Source organism: Centruroides sculpturatus, unplaced genomic scaffold, assembly GCF_000671375.1.
Source record: "Centruroides sculpturatus isolate CEXI.00-Female unplaced genomic scaffold, Cexi_2.0 scaffold329, whole genome shotgun sequence".
Lineage (NCBI taxonomy): Eukaryota > Metazoa > Arthropoda > Arachnida > Scorpiones > Buthidae > Centruroides > Centruroides sculpturatus.
Window position 1 is genome coordinate 447,831 of NW_019384479.1, and position 26,013 is coordinate 473,843.

General features: G+C 29.3%; 1 protein-coding gene across 2 annotated transcripts in view; it reads left to right on the forward strand.

The window, feature by feature from the left end:
- Positions 1-26,013, forward strand: part of LOC111621406 (limb region 1 protein homolog) — a 42,990-nt gene that overhangs the window by 2,551 nt on the left and 14,426 nt on the right. Inside the window, exons 3-10 of one of the 2 annotated variants that reach the window (XM_023363523.1) lie at positions 9,389-9,476; positions 9,548-9,581; positions 9,855-9,994; positions 10,102-10,205; positions 21,095-21,221; positions 24,443-24,475; positions 25,793-25,861; positions 25,932-25,996. In XM_023363523.1, the coding sequence (XP_023219291.1) occupies positions 9,389-9,476; positions 9,548-9,581; positions 9,855-9,994; positions 10,102-10,205; positions 21,095-21,221; positions 24,443-24,475; positions 25,793-25,861; positions 25,932-25,996 (660 nt within the window). The remainder of the gene's footprint in view (positions 1-9,388; positions 9,477-9,547; positions 9,582-9,854; positions 9,995-10,101; positions 10,206-21,094; positions 21,222-24,442; positions 24,476-25,792; positions 25,862-25,931; positions 25,997-26,013) is intronic. The other variant, XM_023363524.1, reaches the window with a different exon arrangement.

Sequence of the window (26,013 nt, forward strand, 5' to 3'; positions counted from 1 at the left end):
CATGGGCAAATGCGGCTCTTTTTGAGTTACATGCGGCTCTTGCTGAAAGTGTTAATTTCTGCTTTTTATTATTATTTTTACAATTTTATTTCCACAGTTTTGTGAAAATATGTTTATTAAAAAATTCAATATTTGTTTTATATTATATTTATATTATATAATAAAATCATGGTACAGAACTGCAGTACAGAATAAAGTACAGAACTGCAGCTCCCATGCATTTTGCAAAACCTACATTTTGGCTCCTACTGAACTCTTGCTTGCCCACCCCTGGTATATATTAAGTTGCCTTTGATTATATATGCACCGTTAGTTTAGAATTTGAATTTTAGGGATTTTTTTTATGAAGGGAAAACTTTTAATAATAATCAATTTCATTAAGTTTTTTTAAATAACAAGAAGTTAGAAAAATGATACAAATACAATGAAATAGTTAATAGTAGCAGTGGCATGTCCATAGTTGCCAATAGTCAGCATTTTATATACTGTCAGTAGATAGGCTGGTTTTCCATTTTGTCAATGTTTTTAAACAATTTGATATTATCACATAAACATTTCATTTAACGAGTCTAATACCAATGTGTGCCTAAGACATTATTTGTATTTTATTATGAACGACTGAAGCGAACCAGAATGACATTCTCAGGTTCCTTCAATTGGGAAAGAACAAATATTGGTATTTTTATATATGTATGAAAATTTTAGCTTGAGTGTGATAATTTTAAATGGCACATATGATAAATTGCATCTTTAAGTTTGGCAATGTTAGTGCCATTACATTGGTTGTTAAATCAATTATGGCAGACTCATCAGGAGGAAATGAGCTACTCTTTCAGTTAGACCAAATTATTAAGCAGCACTACAGTTTCTCCTCCCAAAAAGAAGAAACATCTAGTTCAACACTTAAGAATATACAGGTCATGTATGAATTTTCTCAAGAAAAGAACTATAATCAGTCTTACTATTTTACAAAGATTTGTAATCTTTGTAAAATAGTAAGACTGATTATAGTTGAAATATTAAGGCTGCTGAAGGTTTTGCCACACAACAATGCAGGGTCTCCCCTGATTGCTGTGTGGCAAAAAGAAAAGATATTCAGTATGATAAAGAAAAAAAGGACAGAGATAGGAAATAAATTACAACTAGAAAAATCATTGGTCTTAATAATTGCAGCAAAAGTCATAAACTGATTGATAGCAACTGTAATGATACATTGTAACAAAAGAAATTGTGCAATGTTTGGCTTTGTTAATAAAAACATATAACAGGAAGCATCATGCAATATCAAGTCACATCAAGATGAAACACTGTAAATCTAGGTATAGATTTCTGTGTTCCATAAAATACTTAACCACCTTTAAATTGTGATGTTAAAGGGTATAAAGGTACTTCCATATTCTTGACAGTGTTTATGGCAATAGCTTTATAAGATATCATCATATACAGAGATACCTCTAATAAACAAAATTTAATGTACAGAATTTTTTTACTAAATTTGTGTCCAGGATAAAATGTACCCTTTTAGTGAATTTTGTCATGTACAAGTACCTGCTGAGAAGTCATGTTGAGAAGTTTTTACTATAAAACTAATAATGTCCATACCTAGAAATTCACAAGATCTATGTATCATGACTGAGGAGGGACCCTGTTAGGTCCAAAATGCATATCATAATAAATATTGATACATAGAAGAAAATTGTCTCAAGGTCATTCTGTAAGTCTGTCTAGGAGAAGTGCGCTAGCACAAAAAATAGGAAATGGACATTATTGTTTATTGGAAATAAAATATTCATCAAACCTTAGGAATGCTTTTATTGTTAATGAAGATCCTACTACACTAAAAATATTTTGTTTCTTTATTCCTGAAGAAACTTCACTGATTTTGCCATGTTGGCTCAATCATAACTTTGTTGTTTGTAACTACAAAGTACTCTTGCAAACTGTTTTGCGCTACTGATGGAGACCTCTTGCAAACTTTTGTTTGCAAGAGGTCTCCATCAGTAGTGTAAAACTTATAGGCAGTGAGCCTGTAGTAGATTCACTACATTGAAGTTTTGTTTTTATTTAGTTTATATATATGTTACAGTCAAAACCCGTTTTTAGTTAGGATGCGTTTTAACTAGTTGAAACTAGTTTATACTGAATGTCTTTGTTAAAACCCGTTTTGTCTAGTTAAAACTAGTTTTAACTCAAATTCATTTTTGACTAGCAGTAAATTCTAGTTTTAACTAGACAAAACCGATTTTGTCTAGTTAATTTACTGCTGTATATGTTTTGATTNTACTAACAAAAAATATTATATATACTACATATATATACTAACATTTAAATATATTCTTAATAACTTCATTTGTTATAATGCAACAAATAAAATTTTTATTTGCTGCATTATAACAAATGAAGTTATTAAGAATATATTTAAATGTTAGTAAAATAATTCTTGGGGTTATTTGGATACACTGGAAATGAGAATTTATCGTATAAGAAATAATGGAAAACACCCCTATTATCCAAATTCCTGATATTCAAATTATTTTCAGGAACTCTATACAGCTATCAGCTATATCCTATTATCTGAATATAAAATAAAATAATTTAAAAACTTAACATGCAATTTTAATCAATTTGTTGCTTTTACTGTTCTTATAATAATTCTTATTTACTATATATCTATACTTGAACAAAATAAAATATAAAATGTTTTGTACTTGTATATACTCTCACACACACACACAGTTTCAATTAACCCAAGAGTCATTGAAGTGGGGTTTTGCATTGAGATCTGTTGTATAAGAGTGTTTTGTCTTTGTCAATAAAAACAAGAAAACTAATACAATAATGTTTTACAAAACTTGGTTTAGTGATTTGTGATACTTGAAAAGATTATAGATGTTTTTAAAAAAAAAGAAGTTACATTGGTGATTTTTAATGACTATGAATTTTGAAAAATTAATGGTTAATAAAAGTTCTATTTCATATATTATATATAAATATTTATATATATTATATAACATTTTATTACTATATATTTTATCACTTTGTATCAAACATGTTGTTCAAGTTTTTGATTATCTGATGTACAGTACCCTCAGTCTGCATTACCTTAAATAATTAGGACATGCTACTGTGTATGAATTGCATTTTGTGTGGCTCTATAAGATGTCTGTCACAATGAAAATATATCCCATTTCCCAGAATACTAAAGAAATAAGAATTGCTATCGGTTGCCATCAATTTAATTAGTTCAGAAAAATTATAGAGTAACTTATTGACAATTTATTTTTACAGAATAATTGAAACATTATAATTGAACCATAATTGAAACATTATAATTGAACCATTAACAAAAACATTATAATTGAACAATAGAGCCAGACTCCTATGGGTCTATAATATGGCTAATTAATTAAGATAGTAAGTAATTTGAGCTAGATGTAGATAGTTAAGCAACTATCTCACATTAAATTTAATCATTAGAAATAAATTAATTTAGGATATTCTGGAAAAGTGATTTGAAGATGCAAGTTCAAATGCAACTTGCAGCTCCTGCTTATCATGCAGATGCTTTGCCAGTTATGCTATACAGATCTGTCTTATCTTCATTTTCAGATCAGATCAATTAATTTAGAAGATATATGAGAGCAGTTTTTTCAAGCTCTGATGATCCATAAAACAAAGACAAGTGTAAATAACAAAATGAATTTATTACCAAAAGTTAGTACAAACATGGTTACTTTTCAACATAATCACTGTGAAGATTGAGGAATTTCTCATATCTGTGGACGAGCTTTTCCATCACCTTGTCATAGAACATTGCCGCTAGTGAATTGAGATGGCCTTAACGTTGTTTTGAAGATCGTCATTAGTTCATTAGTCTCAAACCTCTGACCTGCTAGCAATGTTTTCAGTTCAAGAAAGAGGTGGAAATCTTCACATATTAAAATGTTCCAAGCTGGATGGAAATCTTCACCCACCTTTAAACACCCCAGCATTTAGCCCTGATTTAGTACCGAGCGACATCTTTCCTGAACAGAAAAAGTGGCTAGGAGGGCAGAGGTTCAAAACTAATGATGATCTTCAAAACAATACTAGGGCCCATCTCAATTCACTGGCAGCAACATTCTATGACAAGGGGATGGAAAAGTTTGTCCCACAGATATGACAAATACCTCAATCTTCACGGTGATTATGTCGAAAAGTAACCATGTTTGTACCTAACTTTTGGTAATAAATTCATTTTGTTATTTACACTTGTCTTTGTTTTATGGATCATCAGAGCTTGAAAAAAAAAACAGCCTATGTAATCATACTACTGGTCAGTCACTCATGCATTTGTAGCTTGATAAGAATGTAATTGTATTGCTCAATTATTAACATATGGTTTGGCTGTATACATAAAAACCTTATATTTTGACATGTTAAATATAACATGTAAGTAAACTAAGTTGATCCATCCTATGTTTTAAAGAAAAAATTCTAGAAAATCCAGGATGAAATATATTAAAACATATTGTAAAAAGTACAAATAATAAAGACTTAAATTAATTTTTGTTCATTTATCTTTGACTTATTATCCTTTGTTGTTTCTAGCTGCAAGAGGTAATCCATTTTAATGAATTTACTGGTTCCTTAAAGAAAATATTTTCATGTACTGACCATTCCTTTCAACAAGTTTTCTATATAACACTGGATATAAGTTCCCTATGAAGATTGTAAATTATATAAAATTTTGTTATGGCTAGATAATGATGTTATTACATCAATATATTTCCTAGGAAACATCAGGTGCTTAGGTTAGCAAATATATAAAACTGTTTAAATTATTGAAATTATCAAAAAATATCAAATATCATATAAGATGCAAAGATGTCAGATCTTTTGATATTTGATGACTAATTTCAAGATTCAGTGAATATAGCATAACAACAGTACTTTATTACTTGTAATTATTTTTATTAATTTTAAATTTAGTTCTTGAACTATTAATAATAATCATATAGATCATATAGCTTGATATGTTATTGAAAAGTAATAATTAATTTCATATTAATTTAACATCTTAAAGTTCACAAATTTGAATAATAAAAATTCAAATATATCAGGAATTCAAACTGAACTACAAAAATGAAAGCAGGATGAACTGGTTGTTTTAATTATTTTAATATAAGTTAATATACTGACACACTTTCACCTGAAAATATATCACTACAGTAAAGAAATAAGACACAAACAAACTTGGTCTAATGGTGTTAAATGTTCTTAAAATTAATCATACTTTTTTTTTTAATAAACTCTGTTTACAACATATATAAAAATATTTTCAGAACAGTTTTTTATCAAAAAATTAGAACAAAATCTTCAAATTAAAAACCTCACTTGCTATGTAAATTCAAAAAAGAAAACAGTTAAATTAATCTAAATCTATCAATATAAAATAAAATTAGAAGTTATGTTCTTACTCCAAAGTTGTATAACACATTTTGTCCTACTGCTTTCATTTTTATTAATTTTCGAGAAAGCCCTGAACTTCTGAGGCTTAATTTTGTTTTGTTTTTTTATTTTTGTTTCAATCTTTCAAGATTTTCTTAGTCTCTACTTCTTCATTTAATAATAAAGGAAAATCTGCATCTTAAAGTAACCAGAACTTGTTTAATTTTTAAAAAAATGTTTTTGGCTCTTGAGCTTTCATCAGTTCAATCTTACAAAAAACATTTTTGGAACAGCTTTGAAAATTGAATGAATATAGTTTGTAAAAAATTTTTAAATGTTGTTCAACATTACTGTTAAAATAAAATTTTACAAAATATTTTAATATTTAAACTAATAATAGTTCTTGAATAGTAAAATATTTATTTCTAATAACTTAGTTTCCTGAATTAATTTAACTACTTTACTAAAATTGGCTTCCAACAATCATACAACTCTTTCTATCATTGGAATTTATAACCTTTATTTGGCAATCCCATGTATATAAATTTTTTTTAAATATCTTTAAAGGGAACCTAGTTCTGTATTCTTGAGTTATAGATGGTTTTTCTTAGTATACCATTAAATCTTTTTTCCCTGTCCATATCAGCAAAGTGGATATGTTGAAGTTGTCTTTTGCCACTGATCTGTAATGCTCTGATTCTAACCATTATTGATCTTGAAGTGGAGTCTATACAAAATAATTTTCATTGTGCAATGATAAACTTATTGCATACACTTCTGATTTTAACAATTTATCTGACCTAAACTTATCATTCCTAATTGCTCCAATAACTAAGTTTCCTTCTACTTCCAAGCAAGTATCTTGCTTTCATGATATATGCAGCTGCTAGCATCTACAATCTTAGTCCTAACTGCTAATACTTCTTTTTGTTCTCTATTCTGTTCTCTGTCAACCTTTTTACAGAAGATTTGACAATAATGTATGACTTTTCGTAGGACTCCATGATTATCAGCTGTTTTTCAATTAACTTAAATTTATTATTTCTAGGTTTTATTGCAGAGGAATGGGAAACTGCCCTGCTAATTAGAGCTCTAGAAGCAGACAAATTGTTAATTGTTTGATTTTGAAAATACTAATGTGTGAAAAGCTGTTCCATTTCTTGTAAGATTGAACTGATGAAGGTTCAAGAAGAGTCAAACATTTTGAAAATTAAACAAGTTTTGGTTATATTAAGGGGCAGATTCTGTCTTTCCTCTATAATGGTGCCAAGTTTTGTTAGTTTTAAAAACATTCAGTAATAATAAAAAAATATTTATTATTGCTTTTTGTTTTCATTTGTCGTCAGGATCTTTTGATTTGTTGTATCAGGTTTCAAATTTAGATATTTTGAATTTTTTTCTAAAAAAGAATGAATAAAATGTTTAAAGTAGATATATAAGTAAAGTATCCAAAGGGCATTTCATCCCATATTTTGTTGGAAATAGACACATTAGCAATGTCTGACAATATGAAACTTTCGAAAAAACATGTTCTTATGCCGTTGCTCTATCACTTCAAAAGCGGCCATAGTGTAATGAAGCTCACGATCTCATCTGTAAAGTATTTAAACACATTCAGGTTTTACCTGTTAGGTGTTGTGATTCCGTGGACTGATCTTTGTTGGCCTTTTTAAAAATCTTTCACATTTGAAAATGAGTATCTTTATGGTTTTTATAACTAGTCTAGATTAAAGATCATTTTTCCTGTTTAATTTGATATATAATAAGTATTTGTTGATAGAGATTTGATTGTTCATAATATAATGTATACAAATGCAAAAATGAATTGTTTTTAGCTTTTATTTATAATTGAACTATTTGAAAAATGAATGATCAGTTCTGATTGGATACTTGTTTATTTTTATTCTATTTAGTGTTTTCTGTCTTTTGACAAAGATATATGATGATATGTGCAACAAAATTTTAGTTTGTTTCATTTTGGTAAATATGCAAATTTGCATACTATAAAAAGGTGCATTAACTGTAATAATTCAATGTTTATACTTATTTACATTTTAAAAATAACAAAATGTTAAANTATGGGTTTCAATATGAAGGTTATGAGCTTACCCTCCTTATACATAAGCTCTATGGGTTTCTGAATTGTTTAACATAGAAACTATAGGCTTATTCATTGACTAAACATGATAACTATGAGTCTATCACTTGCTTAAATACCAGATTTATGCCCTATTAAAATGGTTAAAGATAAAAACTATGGGCAAACCAACTACTTAGAAGTGACAATTATAGATTTATTAGTTGCTTAACACGCCATGGGCTTAACTACTGGTATATTTTTCGCTATTAAAAGCAAAAAGAGATGATTTAGTAACGGATTAATGGGTTAAGTATGGGCTAACGAGTTAGTTAAATGAGTTTATAAGCTAATTAAGTGTATTATTAAAGATATTTTTAAATTTAATAATAATAGTAATAACTTCAACCAAAAAAAGGTGGGAAAACCCTTTCCTTCTGAAACCTTCTGAAAAACATACAATAAATTTTGATTTGACAATATTGATTTCAAATTTTGATCTTTAAATTTTTGTCAACTAATAGAGCTAGAAATATGCTACTAATAAAAAGATTGCCACAGGAAATGCCAACAGACACATTTAAACCAAAGGTTATGAGAAAATACGGGTACATTTCTGGGTCAAAGATCATTTTCTTATCTGGACCAGAATGTTGAAGCATTCATGGGTGAACAAAGGTCAACCAGCTGTTGCAAATTTCAAAGGAATATAGTGCAGAAGAAGGCAATGATCTGTGTTTGTTTGACATTGTCATGGAGTTGCTTCATCAACCAGCATCACTGTCATGAAAAAACTCTCTTGTGAACAACTGGATCATTTGAGCACAAAGATCAAAGAACTTCATTTAAAAGTTCATATCACCACAACAATATGTCAGCACATAGAGCAAAGATAACCGTAGAGAAGCTGGCTAGTCTGGGCTGGGATGATCTGCCTCATCTATCTACCTTCAGCCTAGACTTGGCACCAACTGATTGTCATCTGTTTTGCACCCTGCAGAACCAAACTGCAAATATACAGTTCATCAACAATATCCAATGCTTGACCCTTAAAACCCCTCCATTATTCTATGCTCATGGAGATTGAAAGTTTGAAGCAATGGTGGCAAAATGTGATTGATATTGATGGTGCTTACCTATCAAGCTGAACTGTAATTATTGTTAATTGTTGATAAAGTTTATTTTAAAATGTCTAAATTTCTCCCTTATAACTTGATATATGGTTGACAACTGTTCTGTCCCTCTTTTTTGTTCTGGTAAATTTATATATATGGTTGCACGCTTTTTATTCCAAAAGTTCTGAAGATGTATTAATTTTGTTAATGTACTGTAGTTACATAGGAAGTTGTGTATGGAGAATCAAATAGGACTTTTTTTTGACAACCTTGAAAATCATTTTTCAAGGCCAATATTGTTGTAATCTTAATAAGCAGAGGTGATTTAATTAAATGATCTTCTTTAATTTTGTCTAATACCATTTTTTGGATTCAAATAAATACATTCTAATACTTCATGATTTGCAATTTTAACTTTACAAGAAGTAAATGTAATTTCATTTTACACAGCCTTGAAAAGTCAGGTAAAATGAAATTACTTTCTCATATATCTCAATAGGATAGGAAATAACATATATAAAAAAATAAGATTTGCTTTTATATTTTTAGTCAATAAAATTTTCCTGTTAAACAATGTTAGAAACTGAATTAACAAAAGAAAAAAATCTTTTGTTAATTTAGTTTCTAAACAACTTTTTCTTATTAAAGACAATTTGGGGTAGATGATTCATAAATTCAACATTGAAATAATACTACATGTACTAGTAATTTGGTTTTTAAAATGTAATTAAAAATCAGTTTAATTTTTTTTCTTTTAATATTTCAGATATTTTTATTGCTCTTCATTTTACTCTATGTATCATCTTATTGCCTCATATCATCGTATAAAAAGAAAAGGGAAGAATTCTACATAGGTAACTTTATTAGTAAAGTTTAAGAATTTCAATATTGCATTTATTGAAAAAGTTAACTAAATCTATTACAGGAGATGATGAAGATGCTGTGGTTTACAGAATTTCGTAAGTGTAGTGAATAAGTACATAAATTAATAAATTATGTATATAATTTTAAGGTTTAAATTATAATTTATGACAAGCACCTGTTCAAATGCTATAGAATAAAATAGCATTAATTTTAGATTAATAATTTTTATAATAAAATACATGTAATTTACTGTCTGAATATTTTAAAGGAAAATAGTTTATTTTACATATGAAGTGAATAAAATATATTTCAGTTATCAAAATAATTGATTATAGTGAACTTAGAATTTTTTTTTTTTTTTTTTTAAGGCTCTGGATGTGTAACTTCTCATTGGCTGTATCTGTGGGAGCAGCACTTTTGCTTCCAATTTCTATTATCAGCAATGAAGTGCTATTATTATATCCTAATAGCTATTATGTCCAGTGGCTTAATAGTTCCCTTATTCAAGGTATAGTTTAACTTTAATTTTTATTCTTAATTTTATTTTTAAAATTCTCATAAAAGGAATTTTTGGCCATAAAAAATTTCAATTGAAGTTGTAATATTGAATTCTAGGATTGTGGAATCATGTCTTCCTCTTCTCCAATTTGAGTTTGTTTGTTCTTCTACCCTTCGCATATTTTTTCACAGAATCTGAGGGTCTACCTGGTTCAAGAAAGGTATTTTTTTTAATTGATTGTGATATAATTTTAATTACATATCAAATACATAATATTATTATGAATTATTTTTATGGTCGCTATTTTCAGCTCGGTGTGAAAGTTCTGCAACACCTCGTTGTTTACATGAAGTGTTGCAGAACTTTCACACAGAGCTGAAATGTATTTTTATCATTTGTACTCATTTACAAAAGTGATGCCAAATTCCAAATGTAATAAATAGTATATCATTTTAAAGACAACTTTGTAAGGAATTTAAATCTTCTGACAGAATTAAAATATTAGCATTACTTTAAAGTTTAAAAATAAAAATAAAAAGAATGTGTTGACAAACACAAGTTGCCAACAAAAATATAAAATCTGTTAGCTGATTTTCTACAGCTTGGGCATCCAATTTCTACTATATAACATGTGACTGTCATTTTAAAATTGTGTTCCCAGTGTTATACTTCCGAAGGGTTTCTTTTTTAGTTTGAAGTATGCTGCCTAAAGACAATGTGGTTAAACATGCTAAGATTATTGCTCAGCTTAATGAAGGACTGCTCTGTCACAAAATTGCCATGAAATTTGGTCATCACTCAACAGTTAGCTGGTGCATTAGTCATTTCAATATGATTTAATAGTTTGGAAGATCAGTAGAGAATGAGAAAACTAAGGAAAAAACTACCATTCTCAAAACAATGCTAAAAATCAACTGTTTTCCACTTTACTAAAAACAGATAAAAGCTCATAAAACACAAGAAATGCCATTGCACTAAATACTTTTGGGCACAATTCGAGTCATATTGTGAACTCTATTAATTTAAGCGTATTGTGTGTTTAGCAAGCTGTCTGAAATGAAAACTTTGAAGGCAAATGTCTCGCCAGGGATTACAATTAGATATTGTTTCTTTTTGAGTTTTTGGTTGTATAGGGAGTCTAAAAATGGAGGGGTCCAAATATCTCATCCAAAACTGCAATTTTACCAATAAAATCTCAAGAACTACCAATAATAACAAGGCATACAGTATGCTGCAAACTCTACAGTTTAATCTGTCAGTCCTTGCAAGCATCTTAAACTTGGACAGCATAGGTTATTTTAGATTGAATTACGAGACATGCTTTTTAAGTAAGTACTGTTTTGATATTAAAAAAACAAATGTAAATTTTTTAAACAATTTTATTCTTACATGAAAGCCTGCACCTTAATCTATTTTTCAACATAATTTCCCCCAATATTAAGGCACTTATATTGTACAACCAGCTTCTGAATTCCATCCTCATAGTAACCTGCTGCCTGATTTGCCAACCACTGCAGCATGGCCATTTTGACATCATTGTAGTACTGTTGCTTAGATGTTTTTTCAAGTGGAGGAACAAGTGGTGGTCACTAGGCACTAGATCAGGGCTATACAGAGGATGATCAAGTTGTTCCCAGCTGTATGATGTGATAAGGTCTTGGGTTTGTTGAGTCACATGTGGATGGACATTGTCATGAAGCAAAACAATCCCATTACTGAGCTTGCCATGCCTGTTTGTTTCGGATGACGAAATCGTAAAACATCTGTTTTCTTGAACTTTTGCATCAACTTTCTGCACCAAGTCTTCAGTAATGACAGACAGTTGCCCACTATGCTCCTCATCATGGACATACTGTCATCTTTAAATGCTCTAACCCATTTTCTTACCATTCCATCACTCATAATTAGAGGATTTGATCCCGGGATCTCGACCACTTTTCAGTCCCAAAATTTTCGGGATTAAGTTTTCCTAATCCCGGGATTTTCGGGATTGACATCATTTAAAAAAAATTGCAAAATAGACTGCATGAAGCGAAATGTTCAGTGCCAGTGCTTTTAACAGAATTGCTTGCCTATCATTTTAATATAAAATACAAGAAATTTTATTCCAAGCAAGCAGCAGAAATTAACCTAGCGGGCTTGCGATGCTTGCTTGGAATAAAACTTCTTGTATTTTCAACTAAAATGATAGGCAAGCAGTTCTCACTGGGTTACTTGGTAATATACTTCATTTTTGTATTTTTGAATTTTTGCGGGCGCCAATCGATTTTCTGGTGCAGTCGAGAGCACTACTCGGTGCGTTTTATCTGTCAATGTGTCAGACATCTTGTTTTGCCAGTGTGGTTAATATAGACCTGACGCTACTCGCTTAGGGAGGGTCGACCTTAGGTGAAAAGGTTATGACCCTCGCCTTGTCCGCGATCTGTCAGGATGATGCGAGAAAGTCTTTTTACGTTTCGGGGTAGTGGTTTGCTGAACGCTGAGAGACTCACACAGAGACCGAATTTACAAAATTAACGCGTTTATTTTTTGAAAAACATGCTTACAATGATCGAAACAATCGGGATTATAGCCTTTACTCCTACAATCCCGATCCGTGTCGACCGGACTGTTTTCTTCCATCCTCCCCGTGTCCTCGAAGCTTATAAGTATTTACTAACGATTCCTCCAACTTCCATCAACCTAAACGCGTTTTCTCTGCAGCTGCATATATGTGCAACAAATTGAGAAGCAGACTTGGTGATGAGACACTAGATGCGTTGTTATTTCTCAGATCATATTTTCGCAATTCAAATTAGAATGTTCCTATTAAATTAGTTTTCTTTATATTTAAGAAAAATGTGACTGATTAATATTATTTTTAAATACTTTTTGCTAAGAAACTTACTTTACTACCTACTTACTAGGTTGTTATATGAAAGTAGTCTATTTAGTCGATGTTAAGAGAGATTTTTGTGAATTTTCAACGTTTATTTGCATAGTTTGTTACATAAAAGTTTTTTCAATTTATGTGAGTTTAAAGAGATCTCAGTGATGCTTAAAAAAGAATAAATTTAACATGAAGACAGTGATTTTAAGTCTGGTTAGTCTGACTGTAAGTCTGATTAATTAGAGTGATTAAATTAACTAGGTGTATACCGTAAAATACGTTGATTTTTGTCTAAATTTTGATTTTTAATTTCTGTAAGATTTTCTTATTTTTTATTAACCCTCAATACCGAAATGATCCCGGGATCGAATAAGTATAATCCCGAAATCCCGGGATTAGAAATAAGGACCGGGATCGAATTCCCTACTCATAATGTTTATTCCATTCATCTCAGTAATCTGCCGACAAATGCCAGTCACTTTCATGTCTTTTGGCATTAAGAAAATGAACCACTGTGCATACTTCACAATTGGCAAAATTGTCTGAGGCATTTTAAACACACACAATCAAATGTAAAATGAGCGAATGCTTCTGTAATGGCATCTGTGAAATAGTCCAACAGGTGTAGGTACTCAGCACGCATTCGTGGAACACCAACTGCAGCACTGTTATGGCCCTATTTTAAAACTGTACTTACTTAAAAACATGCCTCATACCATAGTAAAAATTCAAGAACAGAGATTGCTGTAGACTCCATGTTTTGCCAAGAACACATCTGCATAACCAGAAGACCTAGACACTTGGCATTGTCTAGCACCATCTTGAGATGTAGAATCCATAATAAGCTAGTCAAATAAAACCCTATTGTACTTGACGAAAGAAGAAAAATTTACCCTGCCCCTGCTAGCTCTAAGGAGTTTCCTGAATTCTTTATTCAGAAAAACCACTTAGAGCTCTCCTATGAGTAAAGGGTACAATAATGGTTTTTGTCAGGACTGATGCCTGTATCAGTTCTGCACACAAGTTAGCCCTATTTGAAGTAAGTCTGACAGAATACAGAGAAATTTCCCATTCAAAGCAGGATAATATAGTCTGCATAACCTTTGGCATACAATCCAGAACTATTAAGGTCTCTCAGAAAATCATCCACATTGAAACACCACAACAAGGATGAAAGAACACCACCTTGAAGGCAGCCTCACACAGCAGACACTTGGAAATACTAAAAAAGGGAATCACCACACTGCTTGTGCAGCATAAAATCAATCCTGCAAAGAGGTTTTAGCAAAAGCATCTTCAGTGTCAAGAAATGCAGCTAATACAACCTCTTTGACATCCATGATTTTTCTCAATTTGGAAAAACAAATTGTGCAAGGCTGCCTCACATGACTTGCTAGGTTGATAGGTAGACTAAAGGAGATGAGAAGAAATCTACTTAATCATTCCTCACATTCGTATCAACGTGTTTCTCAAATGTCTTTAACATAAGACATTATGCTAATAGATCTAAAAGCCTTGGCTTCAGAGCATAATTTCTTGCCAGATTTAGGAATAAAGACCACATACTGGTCACCAGACCAGTTAACCTAATGCTAGTTATAGCCTAAAGCTAGATAGGCATGGTAAATATGATAAAAAAAGGATAAAAAATATCAGCTTCACGTTGCATGAGAATTGGAATGATACCTTTTGGCTCGGCTGACTTAACTCTTTATGTTCTGAAAATTTCTAAGTACTTGGAGATGAAATTGTTTTACCCCTCAGGCTACAAGGAAAGTTTGTGTAGATTGTATTCTTGGATAAACAAAAACATTTGCATGTTTTTTATGAAAGACTTGCTTGAACTTCTGTTTTATGTTTGGTTGTAACTTAAATTATACACAATTGAAACAAATTTAAGGTATCAAGAAAAACATATAAGGTATAAAGATTTGTAATTTCCAGATCCATCAGATGAATACATCAGAAATAATGTTTTTAAACAGTTAAAAATTGGATCCATTTATTTTGAGACATTTAGATTTATCTTCTGCAAACTAGTCATACCTACCTATACAAAAGAAGTTTTTAAAGCATATAAAAGTTTGGAAGGGTTTAACTAGTCAATAATGCATTGATATTTTCAAACATTGGGTCTTTGAAAATATTTGGCAAGTTTTTTTAACTGTGTTCCTTTGTGGCCATTTAATTTTATTCTTTAGTACAGTATATAAGTCAGTTCTGAAATATCTTCACAACTGTAGGTTCACTGATTCCAAATTGGAAACTTGGATCTTTTTAACAAATTCCTTTGTTTCATTAAGATCAGCATAAGCTGACCTTCTTTCCTCAGTTGAAATTTACCTGTAATTGTTGGTAAACACTTCCTTATTTGGTAATTCATTATAAAATAAGAGATTGGTCTTGATAAATACTAGTTATAAAATTCTGTTCAAATAATAATTTTTTTTGTAGAATCACTATTGTTTGGATGTACGAGTAACTAGCACTTTCTTTTAATTTTATATTTTCTCTCAATTTTCCAAAACCATGTTTTATAATTTTCTATGATTCTCAAACACAAAACAGTGCTACTATTTAACTTGGAGTTTTTTCACCTTTATTCAGTTGATACAAGTATTACTACATGTTTCAGGCACTGCCCCTCATCAGCCAACTAAACATTAAAAAAGTATACATAAATTTTTTAACAAAACAACATTACACAGAAAGGCTATTTTACAAAAATATATAACTAAATGTATAAATTCATTCGCAAGATGTACCATTAGATTCTTTACAAATTTGAAAGTTGTACACATGTATAAGAGTAATGAAGTTTCGTATACCTGCCTAGATAAATTTTCACACATTTTTTACACATTTATAATGCAACATTATTTTCTTTATATTTATAGCAAATTTACAAAATACAACTTAAGTTTTACAATTATACTACATTTACTAGTGAGACTCAGAATATACTTTTTCAACGATGAAATCAAAAGTAAGTTTCACCAATACAAAATTTACATACATCTGGTTTAGAAACAAGTAATTTATACATAAGTACATAAACAATATAAAAATATTAAAAAGGGCATTACCTGAGGAACAAGTTTTAAATTTTGATAAACAGTTCAAACATTGAATCTTGCTTTTACATAGAAGTGATTTATTTTATGTTTTTTATGTTTACAAATAAAAGAAACAACTAGTAGACTTAAGTTCTACTTTACAAATTACACATCGATACACCACAGAGATAAAACCCGCTTCCTCTTTACAGTTTTTTCTGTCACAATGCGGTATAATACAAATTTGCATATTTTAACAAAATACAGTAACTTATTTTACAATAACTATTTTTGATAATACAATCATAACTAAACTAGAAAAAAATTTTTGAAATTATTTTATAAGATATTTAACCAATTTTCATTTATTTTTAAACTCAAGTTTTTATTAATACAATTGTTGGCTTTTAGGATCTCGAAACTTTCTTTAAATTTTCTGCTGTGTGTTTTTTCTTTATGTAAAATTTCAACATTAGACTTATATTGCAATTATTCAATAAACAATGATTGTGGAAAACTGAATTTAATCTGTTGTATTTTAAGTCTGCAATGTGTTCTTTCAAATTATATTTGTTTTGTTTCACCTATATAAATATTAGTGTTACTGCAAGTACATGAATTTTATAGACTATATTTTACATTTCTTCTTTTTCTTGTCTAGTTATTTTTGTTAATTGTTTTGCTTTTAATCTAAATTGCAATTTCTCACATTTAGGTGCTAGTTTTACATTAATTTTTCTCATCTTTGTCAATCTCTTCATATAATCCTCTAATATAGAGAAAACTAATATATTTTATGTCTGGGTCCCTTTTTTTAATCTTTTGTATTTTTTATCATTCAACCTCTTTTCCCAAGTATTAATTATTCTGTTTGTATATCCATTCAGCATAAATTTCTTTTTTAATTTGTTTATATATTTGTTTATATTAGTAGTTTTACTGGTTCTTGTCTTAATCTTGGTGTATTTCATATTGAAAACATTCTGTCCGGTTACCAAAATATTAATTATTCTGTTTGGATATCCATTTAGCATAAATTTCTTTTTTAATTTGTTTATATATTTGTTTATATTAATAGTTTTACTGGTTCTTGTCTTAATCTTGGTGTATTCCATATTGAAAATGTTCTGTTTAATATACATAGGTATATTAGACTTATAATTAATTGTTTTGTTTATAGAGCATGGTTTTTTAAAAGGTTCAAATTCTATACTATTTTAATTCCTTTTTATTGTAATATCTAAGTAATTTATGTTACGGTTAATGTTATTTTCTTCTATTTTAAACTGAATTCCTTTATGTATGTTATTTATTGTATCTTTAATGTAGTTAATTTTAATCTCTATATCATTATATATGATTAGGATGTCATCAACATATCTTTGTTAATTTTTTCATCAATGTCAATCATTACTATTTTTGCTAACTTTGGTCCCATAACAGATCCCATGCTAATGCCTTCATTTTGTATATAATAATTTTTGTTTATTTCAAAGTAGTTACTTCTATAACAGAATTCTATTAAATCAATAACATCCGGTTCTACATTAATTTGTTTTAATTTTTCTTCACAATTTCCCATGCTATCGAGGGGTACATATCAACAATAGCCAAACTGGCAATTTTAAAAGTAATTTTATATTTAAATCCTTAATATCTTTCAAAAACTCATCTGTATTACATATGGCTAATCTAGAATTCTGATATGATTTTAGTTTCCTCTTTAAAAATTTTTCTAGGTTATATAATATTGAATATTTAAAGTCTATCTAACTTTATCACCAACTTCATGGGTTTAAAGTTGAATGTTTAGTTTTGGTGTACAATTGTTACTAATATTTAAGATGCACTCCTTTTCAGCTGCATTATTTTGCAAGTGTGATATGCTGGCTCTTCAATACTTCTTTCCTCTATGAAATGGTTAGAAGATGGTTCAGTTATCTTTTGTTTTTAACACTTTTTGAAAGAGTTATCTGGATTTTGTTCTTTACAGCAATTGTAGCATTCTATTTTATCTTAGTTTTTTTTTCAGATTTGTGAGGAAGCAATGATAGTACCCAGTCTACACTATTGGGATCATTTGGATGGGATCTATGAAATTAGCATAACATACTGTTCTGTGTTTATATTTAGGATTAAATTTGCACTCATTATCTCAAAACATCATAAACAATATTTCTAGAAATATTTACCCTCACAAGAACAGAAAGTTAGAAATTAGAAGTGTTAGTAAGTTCCTTAGATGCTCCATCCCAGCTGTTGAAAAGTTTATCGCTGAATACAGTCTATAACAAAATTAGTCAAACAATTTTCCCTTCGGGCAATTTTATCTTGAATGGATTAAGGTAATTTTGGCCACTCATGTTTAAAGGATTAAAAGGATCAAATGATTTAACAGCTCTTGGCAGTGGAAATCATCAATCTAATCAACCTCTAGGATTCGCTATGGCATCTGAATTAGGACAGAATACAGTAGAGCATCGTTTATCTGAAACGTCAGTTATCCGAAAGAATTCCAGTCAGCCTAAAGTATAATTTTTATTTGTTTTTATATTTTTCAATGTATTTATTTTGTTTGTAAAACATAAAGAAATCATTTTTAACGATGCAATAACTACGATTATTATTTTAAAAAGTTTACGTTAGGCTTAGCATCGACGAAAATTCAACGCAAAGCTACACGCAATGGAGAAAAATTTCAACACAGGATAGGTTAATATATTTTTTCGTACATAATCAGTTATCCGAACAACCCCAGTCCCCAATTGATTTGGATAAACGACGCTCTACTGTAATGTAAAGACTTGCTTGAATCATCAGTTTTGTAGCCTGGTAAATAAACTTCATGTAAATAGAGCATAGTTTCTCAAGCAGAGGCTGAAAGATTTACTAACTGGAAAGAACTAAAGAACCAAGTTCAGAGCAGGATTCCTTAGCTAAAATCTTTGAGTCTAGAACTGAAACATTAGAAATGTTCAAGCAAAAATTTTTGCTCTTATGTTGGGTGATTGATTCTCTATGAAGATTGTTTTTTACTGAATGACAGTTTTACAATATAGCTTCCAATCACCAGTTCACTTAGCTCAGTTGAAGATCAGAGTAACAACTCCCTGTTCTACCAGAGAACTAAGTGATGAATCTTTCAGGTGATTGATAGTGAAGAGTACCATCTTACAAGCTGAGTTTCAGAATAATAAATCAAAAACTGAGGTTTTTTTTAACCACTGTATGGAACATTTATTCCTAAATCAGATTCAGTAATAAGTGTTGATTTTTCTGTAAGAATCATAACATAGCAGCAAACAAAAGTTATGAAGCTGGTCTGAATTGTGTAATTTCAGAATTCAGATCAGCTTCCTGATCAGAATCAGATAAGAATTTTAATTGTTTGAAACCCAAAAAATATTTTTCTTCAGTGTCCACAGTTGTGAAGCTGAAAATTGCCAGCAGAAAGCTTGTGATGATCTTGGTGCTTGATTAAGCTCTGCTTTAATCATTTCTTTTTAAATCATGAACTAGAATATGGATTTCATTATTGTCAATATTACATATTTTAATAAACAATGTTTTAGGTAGTATTGATATCAAAGTCAACAAATTTTTTGTATTTTTGGCAATTTCACATTTGTTTTTGTCCTTCTGAATATCTTAACTATACAGAAAATTCATATTTTTTTTTCTGATTCTGATTAATCAGCAACTGTTCTTGTGATTAGTACAAAATAAACTTTAATTTTATTTGTTACTTGGAAACTTTGCTTGTAAGTTAGGCAAACCCCTAACCTGACCCCTGAAAACAGGACTCCTGTATCAGAGCAATGTCAATGTAATCCATCACTACAAGGTCATTCAGAATTGGCACTCAAGCTATCCTGCAGTATTGGAGAGTGATTTGGGTAAATCTGAATATAGTGATTTGCCTTTAGTTGGAGTATCATATGTTAAATGAACTCGCTGAGAGTCAGCAGCAGTGGGCTTACTTTTGGGCCCTAAAGCTGCCAACCTTGAGGCAGCAGCAGAGGAGCTTCTATGAAGCCCAGAAACTGTCAACCTAGAACTAACAGCAGTGAGACTAGCACCAGGTCCTGAAACCACCAATCCAGAACCAGTAGCAGTAGACCTACAGCTAGGCCCTGAAGCTACTAGTTGTGAACCAGCACTGATGGGTTTTCTATCTAATCCTGAAGCTGATGATGGTGAGCTAGAGTGATCACCAAGAATCTTAACAGTTGCCTGGTGAGACCCAGAAAAGGCCTGTGACCCAGACCTTGAAACATCCCTATTGAGGCACTGTTAGCTGTCAGAATCAGGCATTGGTATAAGAGCCAAAAGCTATCTAGTAACCTCCAGTGCCTGGTCACTAGACCTAGGTTCTGAGTCCAAGTTTCTTAAGGGTCTGAGAGCAATCTTTGTTTTTGGCCTGGGATCAGTATCAAAATCATTATGCCAAGTCAACTTCTGACAACAGTCAAAGGTTTCAGTATGTTAACCCTAAGCCAGTTAACAAGCCAATCTTAACAAACCCCAAAAGAAAATTACATGAAACAAACCTAGGTTTATCTAGGGTTATCTAGACTAACAGATTTGTCGGTCTCCTCTTGGAGAAACTCCTGATCTGATACATCAGAAGAGATACTGAACATCTGTATCTCTTCTGATTTAATCAAATCAGAAATGGTCACATCTAGTTTTATATCAGCTACATCCTTTTGTTTTAATTATTAAGATAGTTTTTAAAAATTATTTTAAAACTTTTTTTAATTTTGATGAAATATATTGTTATAGTTGGTAGTTGCCTTGATACTGGAATTCAATAATTAGTTTCTCATAAAAATGTTTCTGTAACAATGATTTGCAGAAGTAAAATTATTAATATTTTGAGATATTTCAACTCTTTTAACAATAAATAAAAAAACAGATCTTTTATATGTTAATGATATTTCTTTGTGTTTCTGAAGTTAAAATTAATTGTGAATGTTTGAAATTGTAAAAGATTAATGAATCCTATTTGTTCTTGTTCATAAAATAAATTTTAACAATTTTCAGTTTTAAAAATAAGTTATTTTTATTATTGTCTTTTTAATGTATGAATTTTTTTCTTGAATATGTTTCATTATTCAAAAGTTTAATTTTTTAATACACGGAACTAAAGTAAAATATTAAACTTTTTTTTTTTTACTTTAGGGAATAATGGCAAGAGTTTATGAAACATTTCTAGTACTTGTTTTATTAGGATTCCTTATTCTAGGGATGACATATTTACTTTCTGCATTCCTTGATTATGGACATTCCAGTATTGAATCTTTATTCAGTAAGTGGCAAATATTTTTTTATTAATGATTATAGTTTTTTTAATTGTAATAATAAATATAATATAATTTCTGAAAAAATGAAAGTTTTTGATCTGAAAAAATTTCAACTCTAAATTTGGTGCTATTGAGCAACATTAACTGTGTTTAGATATTGTACATTTTTAAACAAAAAATAATATTATCCAAGAAGTTTAATCTTAGTAGGATTGTAAATACTGCAAATAATAAATACGTAACTGATGATACACAAAATTAAAATATTTCATGTTTTAATATTCATGTGTATTTTTGCTTTTTCTACTTAAGTTTTATCAGAACATTAAAAAAAACAACAGAATTTTCTTCAGTAAAACATTATATACAAAATATGTTTTACTTAAGAAAATTCTGTTGTTTGTTTTAGTGTTTTGACAAAGCTTTGTTGAAACAAGCAAAAATATTCATTAAATAAACTATATCAAACACCTGAATTTTTGCCGAGCATAAATTATTTTATTACTCAAACATTTTTAACTTATTTGCTATAGGCCATCTTCAGGATTATCATTCCAAAATAAATGAAGATGGCCTATAGCAAATAGGTTGAAAACGTTTGAGTAATAAAATAATTTATGCTCGGCAAAAATTCAGGTGTTTGATATAGTCAATTGAGTTGCTGAGAAAGAGGTGGATATACTCATTAAATATTTAAATTTTTGTGTATTGTTGGTTTTGTGAAATTTACAAAACTTAACTTTCCATTTTCTTTGTAAACATTTTTTTTTAATTCTATAATATGTTTTATCAGTTTTTACTGGTTATAAAACAGTGTTATTTCATTATCTTAATTAATGCATTTTCTAAATTTAATGAAATCATCTTATTTAATATAAAATGTTGATAATATATTTTATAAATAAGTAAGATATATCTAAAATATTTAAATTTTAATATAATTGTTTATCTGAAAAAACAGGCCCAAGTAGGAAAAAAAATCTGTTGCTTTTAGTTAAAATTCAATTCCATGAGTAATGTAAAAATTTGAGTTCTGCACCATTATCTATATATATAAAAATGAATGTATGTCTGTGTGTCTGTCCTATGTCCTTCATGCATTACCACACCGTTTATCCGATTGCCGTGAAACTTTGGGAAGTTGTTTAATATACTCCAGCGAAGGTTTGTGGCATAGTACGATTGCCATGAAACTTTGGAAAGTTTTTTAATTCACTACCGCAAAATACATTTATCCTATGATAGATGGCGCGCGTTTACACGAGCATTCGAGCAGTGTGTTCGATCAATTTCAAATTGTGAAGACCATTTCCCCCTTTCAAAAAATATCTCTATATATGCATTTGTTATTTACGATATTTGTAATAATTTTTGTTTAATCACTTTATTTCAACTTTTTTTTTGCTAATTACGTATTCGCTCGAACTTAGTTAAAACCTTAACTGTACCCCGAACAACAACCAAAGTTGTAGGAAGAAATTCGCCTATTTTACCGATCTAGGTATCCCCCTTTTCCAAATTTTAATATCGACTCAAAATAATTTAAAAAGACAAATTACAATAAAGCGGTTTATTATCCAACTATCAGAAATTTCACAACATGCCAAGGAAGAGGAAGGAGCAATTAAATAATGAAAATTATAAAGGATTTAAAAAAAATATATAAAAATGGGGAATATCGCAATTCTGACAATCGCAGCGAGTGTGTGGGTTAAATTTGGAGAATCCGTGCTTCTCACATGGACAACTGTATGTGGCCGGCTCACGCGTCGGAAAACCTTCCGATTTATTCGTGTACGCACCAGACGGAAAAACAAAAAATATCGTGTATCCACAAGCACTACAATAAATAAATAGAATTGAAACGACACTTTGAAATATTTTCCCAATGAAAATGAATAATAATAATAAGTTTCAATAAAAATGATAAAATGAAAATTTAATTTTATCATAATGAGTTTGCTTGAATTTCGTTTCTTCTGAGATCGCAGCAATGCGTGACGGGTAAGCTAGTTGATAAATGAAAATGAATGAATGCTTCTCCTTTCCTAGGTTTTTCCTCTTAGAATATATACAAATGAAAAAATCTCAAATCCTGATTCTATTGCTGCTTTCAAGTTGAAAGTGGTATGTTTTGAAATTTATATATAAATGTGAAATAAAGTTTGTATCAAGTTTTTCTGTTATTGTATAGTTTGATAACAGTAAAAATTAAGATAGTAGTATGAAAATGAAGATTTAAGAAAGAGATTTCCCCCTCTGTTTTCCAGGGAGTCAATGAAAAACTAAGAAAAGAGAGAAATTACTGATAAATCAAAAATGAATAAATAATTCTTCTTCCCACAATATGCTAATCATATATTTTTCCACTCCTACATTGGTACAAGTACTGAATAATAGGATGGGTGTAATCACGTTCAGTGTATCTGGGCCACATAATTTTTCACAGATAGTGTAAAATGATCTCATAACTAAACTGCAATGTTATTTCTAGTGAACTCCTTCCTATATTATTTTTAAAAACATATTTAACCTTAGCAAGAGTAGGAAACTAGAATACTTACTATATAGCAAGGAAAATGTTTGTTTTTAATGATGCTGCAGTTACTAATGCAAATTGTATAGTTTCTACAAGTAATTGTAATATTAGAGAACATTATAGAAGAGTTTCAAAAACAATGTACACACCTGTGAAAAGCATTTTGATGTTGACTGAAATTTCAGATTCCTCAGAACAACAGATTTATCTTATTTGAAATCATTTGGTCATCATTGTAAACATTTTATTGTTAAATTCTCATTTTTATATGTGCATATTATTTATTGTAACTTTTAATAATGCAATTGAACAATTTAGGTAGTGTTGCAAATTTAGTATTTTAAATGTGTAATTTATTTAAGTTTATTATTATTTATTTATTTTTTAATAGAAACTAGATAATTAGATTTTAAAGTCTGAGAATTATTATGTTACATTAATTAACACACAATAAATGTTTGTAAAATTCAGTTTATATCGCTAGTTTGTTTTTATTATTCAAGATATAGTTTATATACTCACTTCCAATTATGTTCCTGATTTGTTAAAATCAGTTATTTAACCATACTTAATTTTCAAACTATTATACATAGATGTTTTGAAAATATTTTTCAATTATAAATAATTTTTTTAAGATGAGTAAAATTTAAGAACTAACAATATAATAAAATCTATTTAATTTTCAAGCTGCAAATTCTTGGGATGTGAATATTATTAAAAGTAAGTATATATTTCCTAAAACAGACATACAAATATTTGATATGCATTTGATCAAAAATTATATCCACATTTACAAATACATTTCTTTATCATTCCAAGATATAACGTTTCCTATAAAAATGAAAACCAGTTACTTGCCACTGACAAATTTAACTTTCCTCTCTGGAGAAACTTTCTGATACTACCTTATACTATCAGTTGAGATGATTAACAATTTTAGAATATTTAAAATATTACGAAATTGTCAGTTGTCATCTAGTTTGGTAATTGTTTTTTCCTATGTTATGACTACTTGGGGTTTACATAGTCTATTCAAAATGTTTTGGAATTGTTTTTATGATGGGGATTTGTATACAGTAAAGAATGACAAGAAAATATATATTTTTTTCAGTATAATTATTTTACTGTTTCCTAATAGTACCATATACTAATAATATATATTCCATGAAAGTAGTCATATGAAATATCAATTTGATTATTACAAATTATATTTTCCTTTTCAAATCAGTTAATACATATTTTAATAGATTATCATCATATTAGCAATTCAATTTAAATGGGTCTAAATTTTTTTTTTATATGTGTAAATTAATCTACCTATCAAAATTTGCAAAACCCATTAGTTATAATACTGTATTGCTCTTCCTGAATGGAATTTAGAAAAATTAATTTAACTTCTTTTAAATTTTAATATACCTCTTCTGAATTTTACTTAAGAATATTTATTATCTAATTGTCAGAATAGACAGTTTCAAATTGGAATAATTCAATTACATAAATTATATATACTGAATAATTTGTTAACTATTAATATAATAAAAATAATTATGTTAAACAGATGCTGTTAGTTTTCTGATGAAAAATTTAAAAGAGTGACATTTTATTGTTCTGAAATCAAATTTACTATGGGTGGCTTTGACTCCTATTTACTCACCCCATGGGCATCTTCCATTTGTTTAAAAATTTCATCTCACTTCTTCCATTCCTGGTACCACCATTTCTATTTTTTCCCCTGGCTTTGACAGTCAGGGAAAAAACCAGCTTAACCTCCCACTTGCTTGTCTCCACAAACTTTGCTCCTTTATTCCCAATATAGACTATTCATAAGAAAAATTTTGCAACAATTCATCAATTTCTAGTGCTGTTTATAAATTTTTTTTTCTCAATTTTTAGCCAAGTATTTTAAATATCTAGAATAAGTTTTTGTACTATAATAAAACAAGTTAATTTATTTAAAATTTTTCATGTTTAAATTTTATGAATTTTACTAGTTAGAGAGATGATTGTGTTTAAAAAAAAAATAACTTCTTTTTTCAGATGTTTGGAATTATTATTTACCATTCCTTTATTCTTGTGTGTCATTCTTGGGTGTGTTGTTGTTACTGGGTAAGTAAAAATATGAATTGAATATTTTATATCAAATGTCAAAAATTAATAATGAAAATTCTCTTTTAAGTATGTACTCCAGTTGGCTTTGCTCATCTCTTCACAGTATTAGGAGAACTAGTTGTAAAACCTCAGGTCTGTAAAGTTCCTTT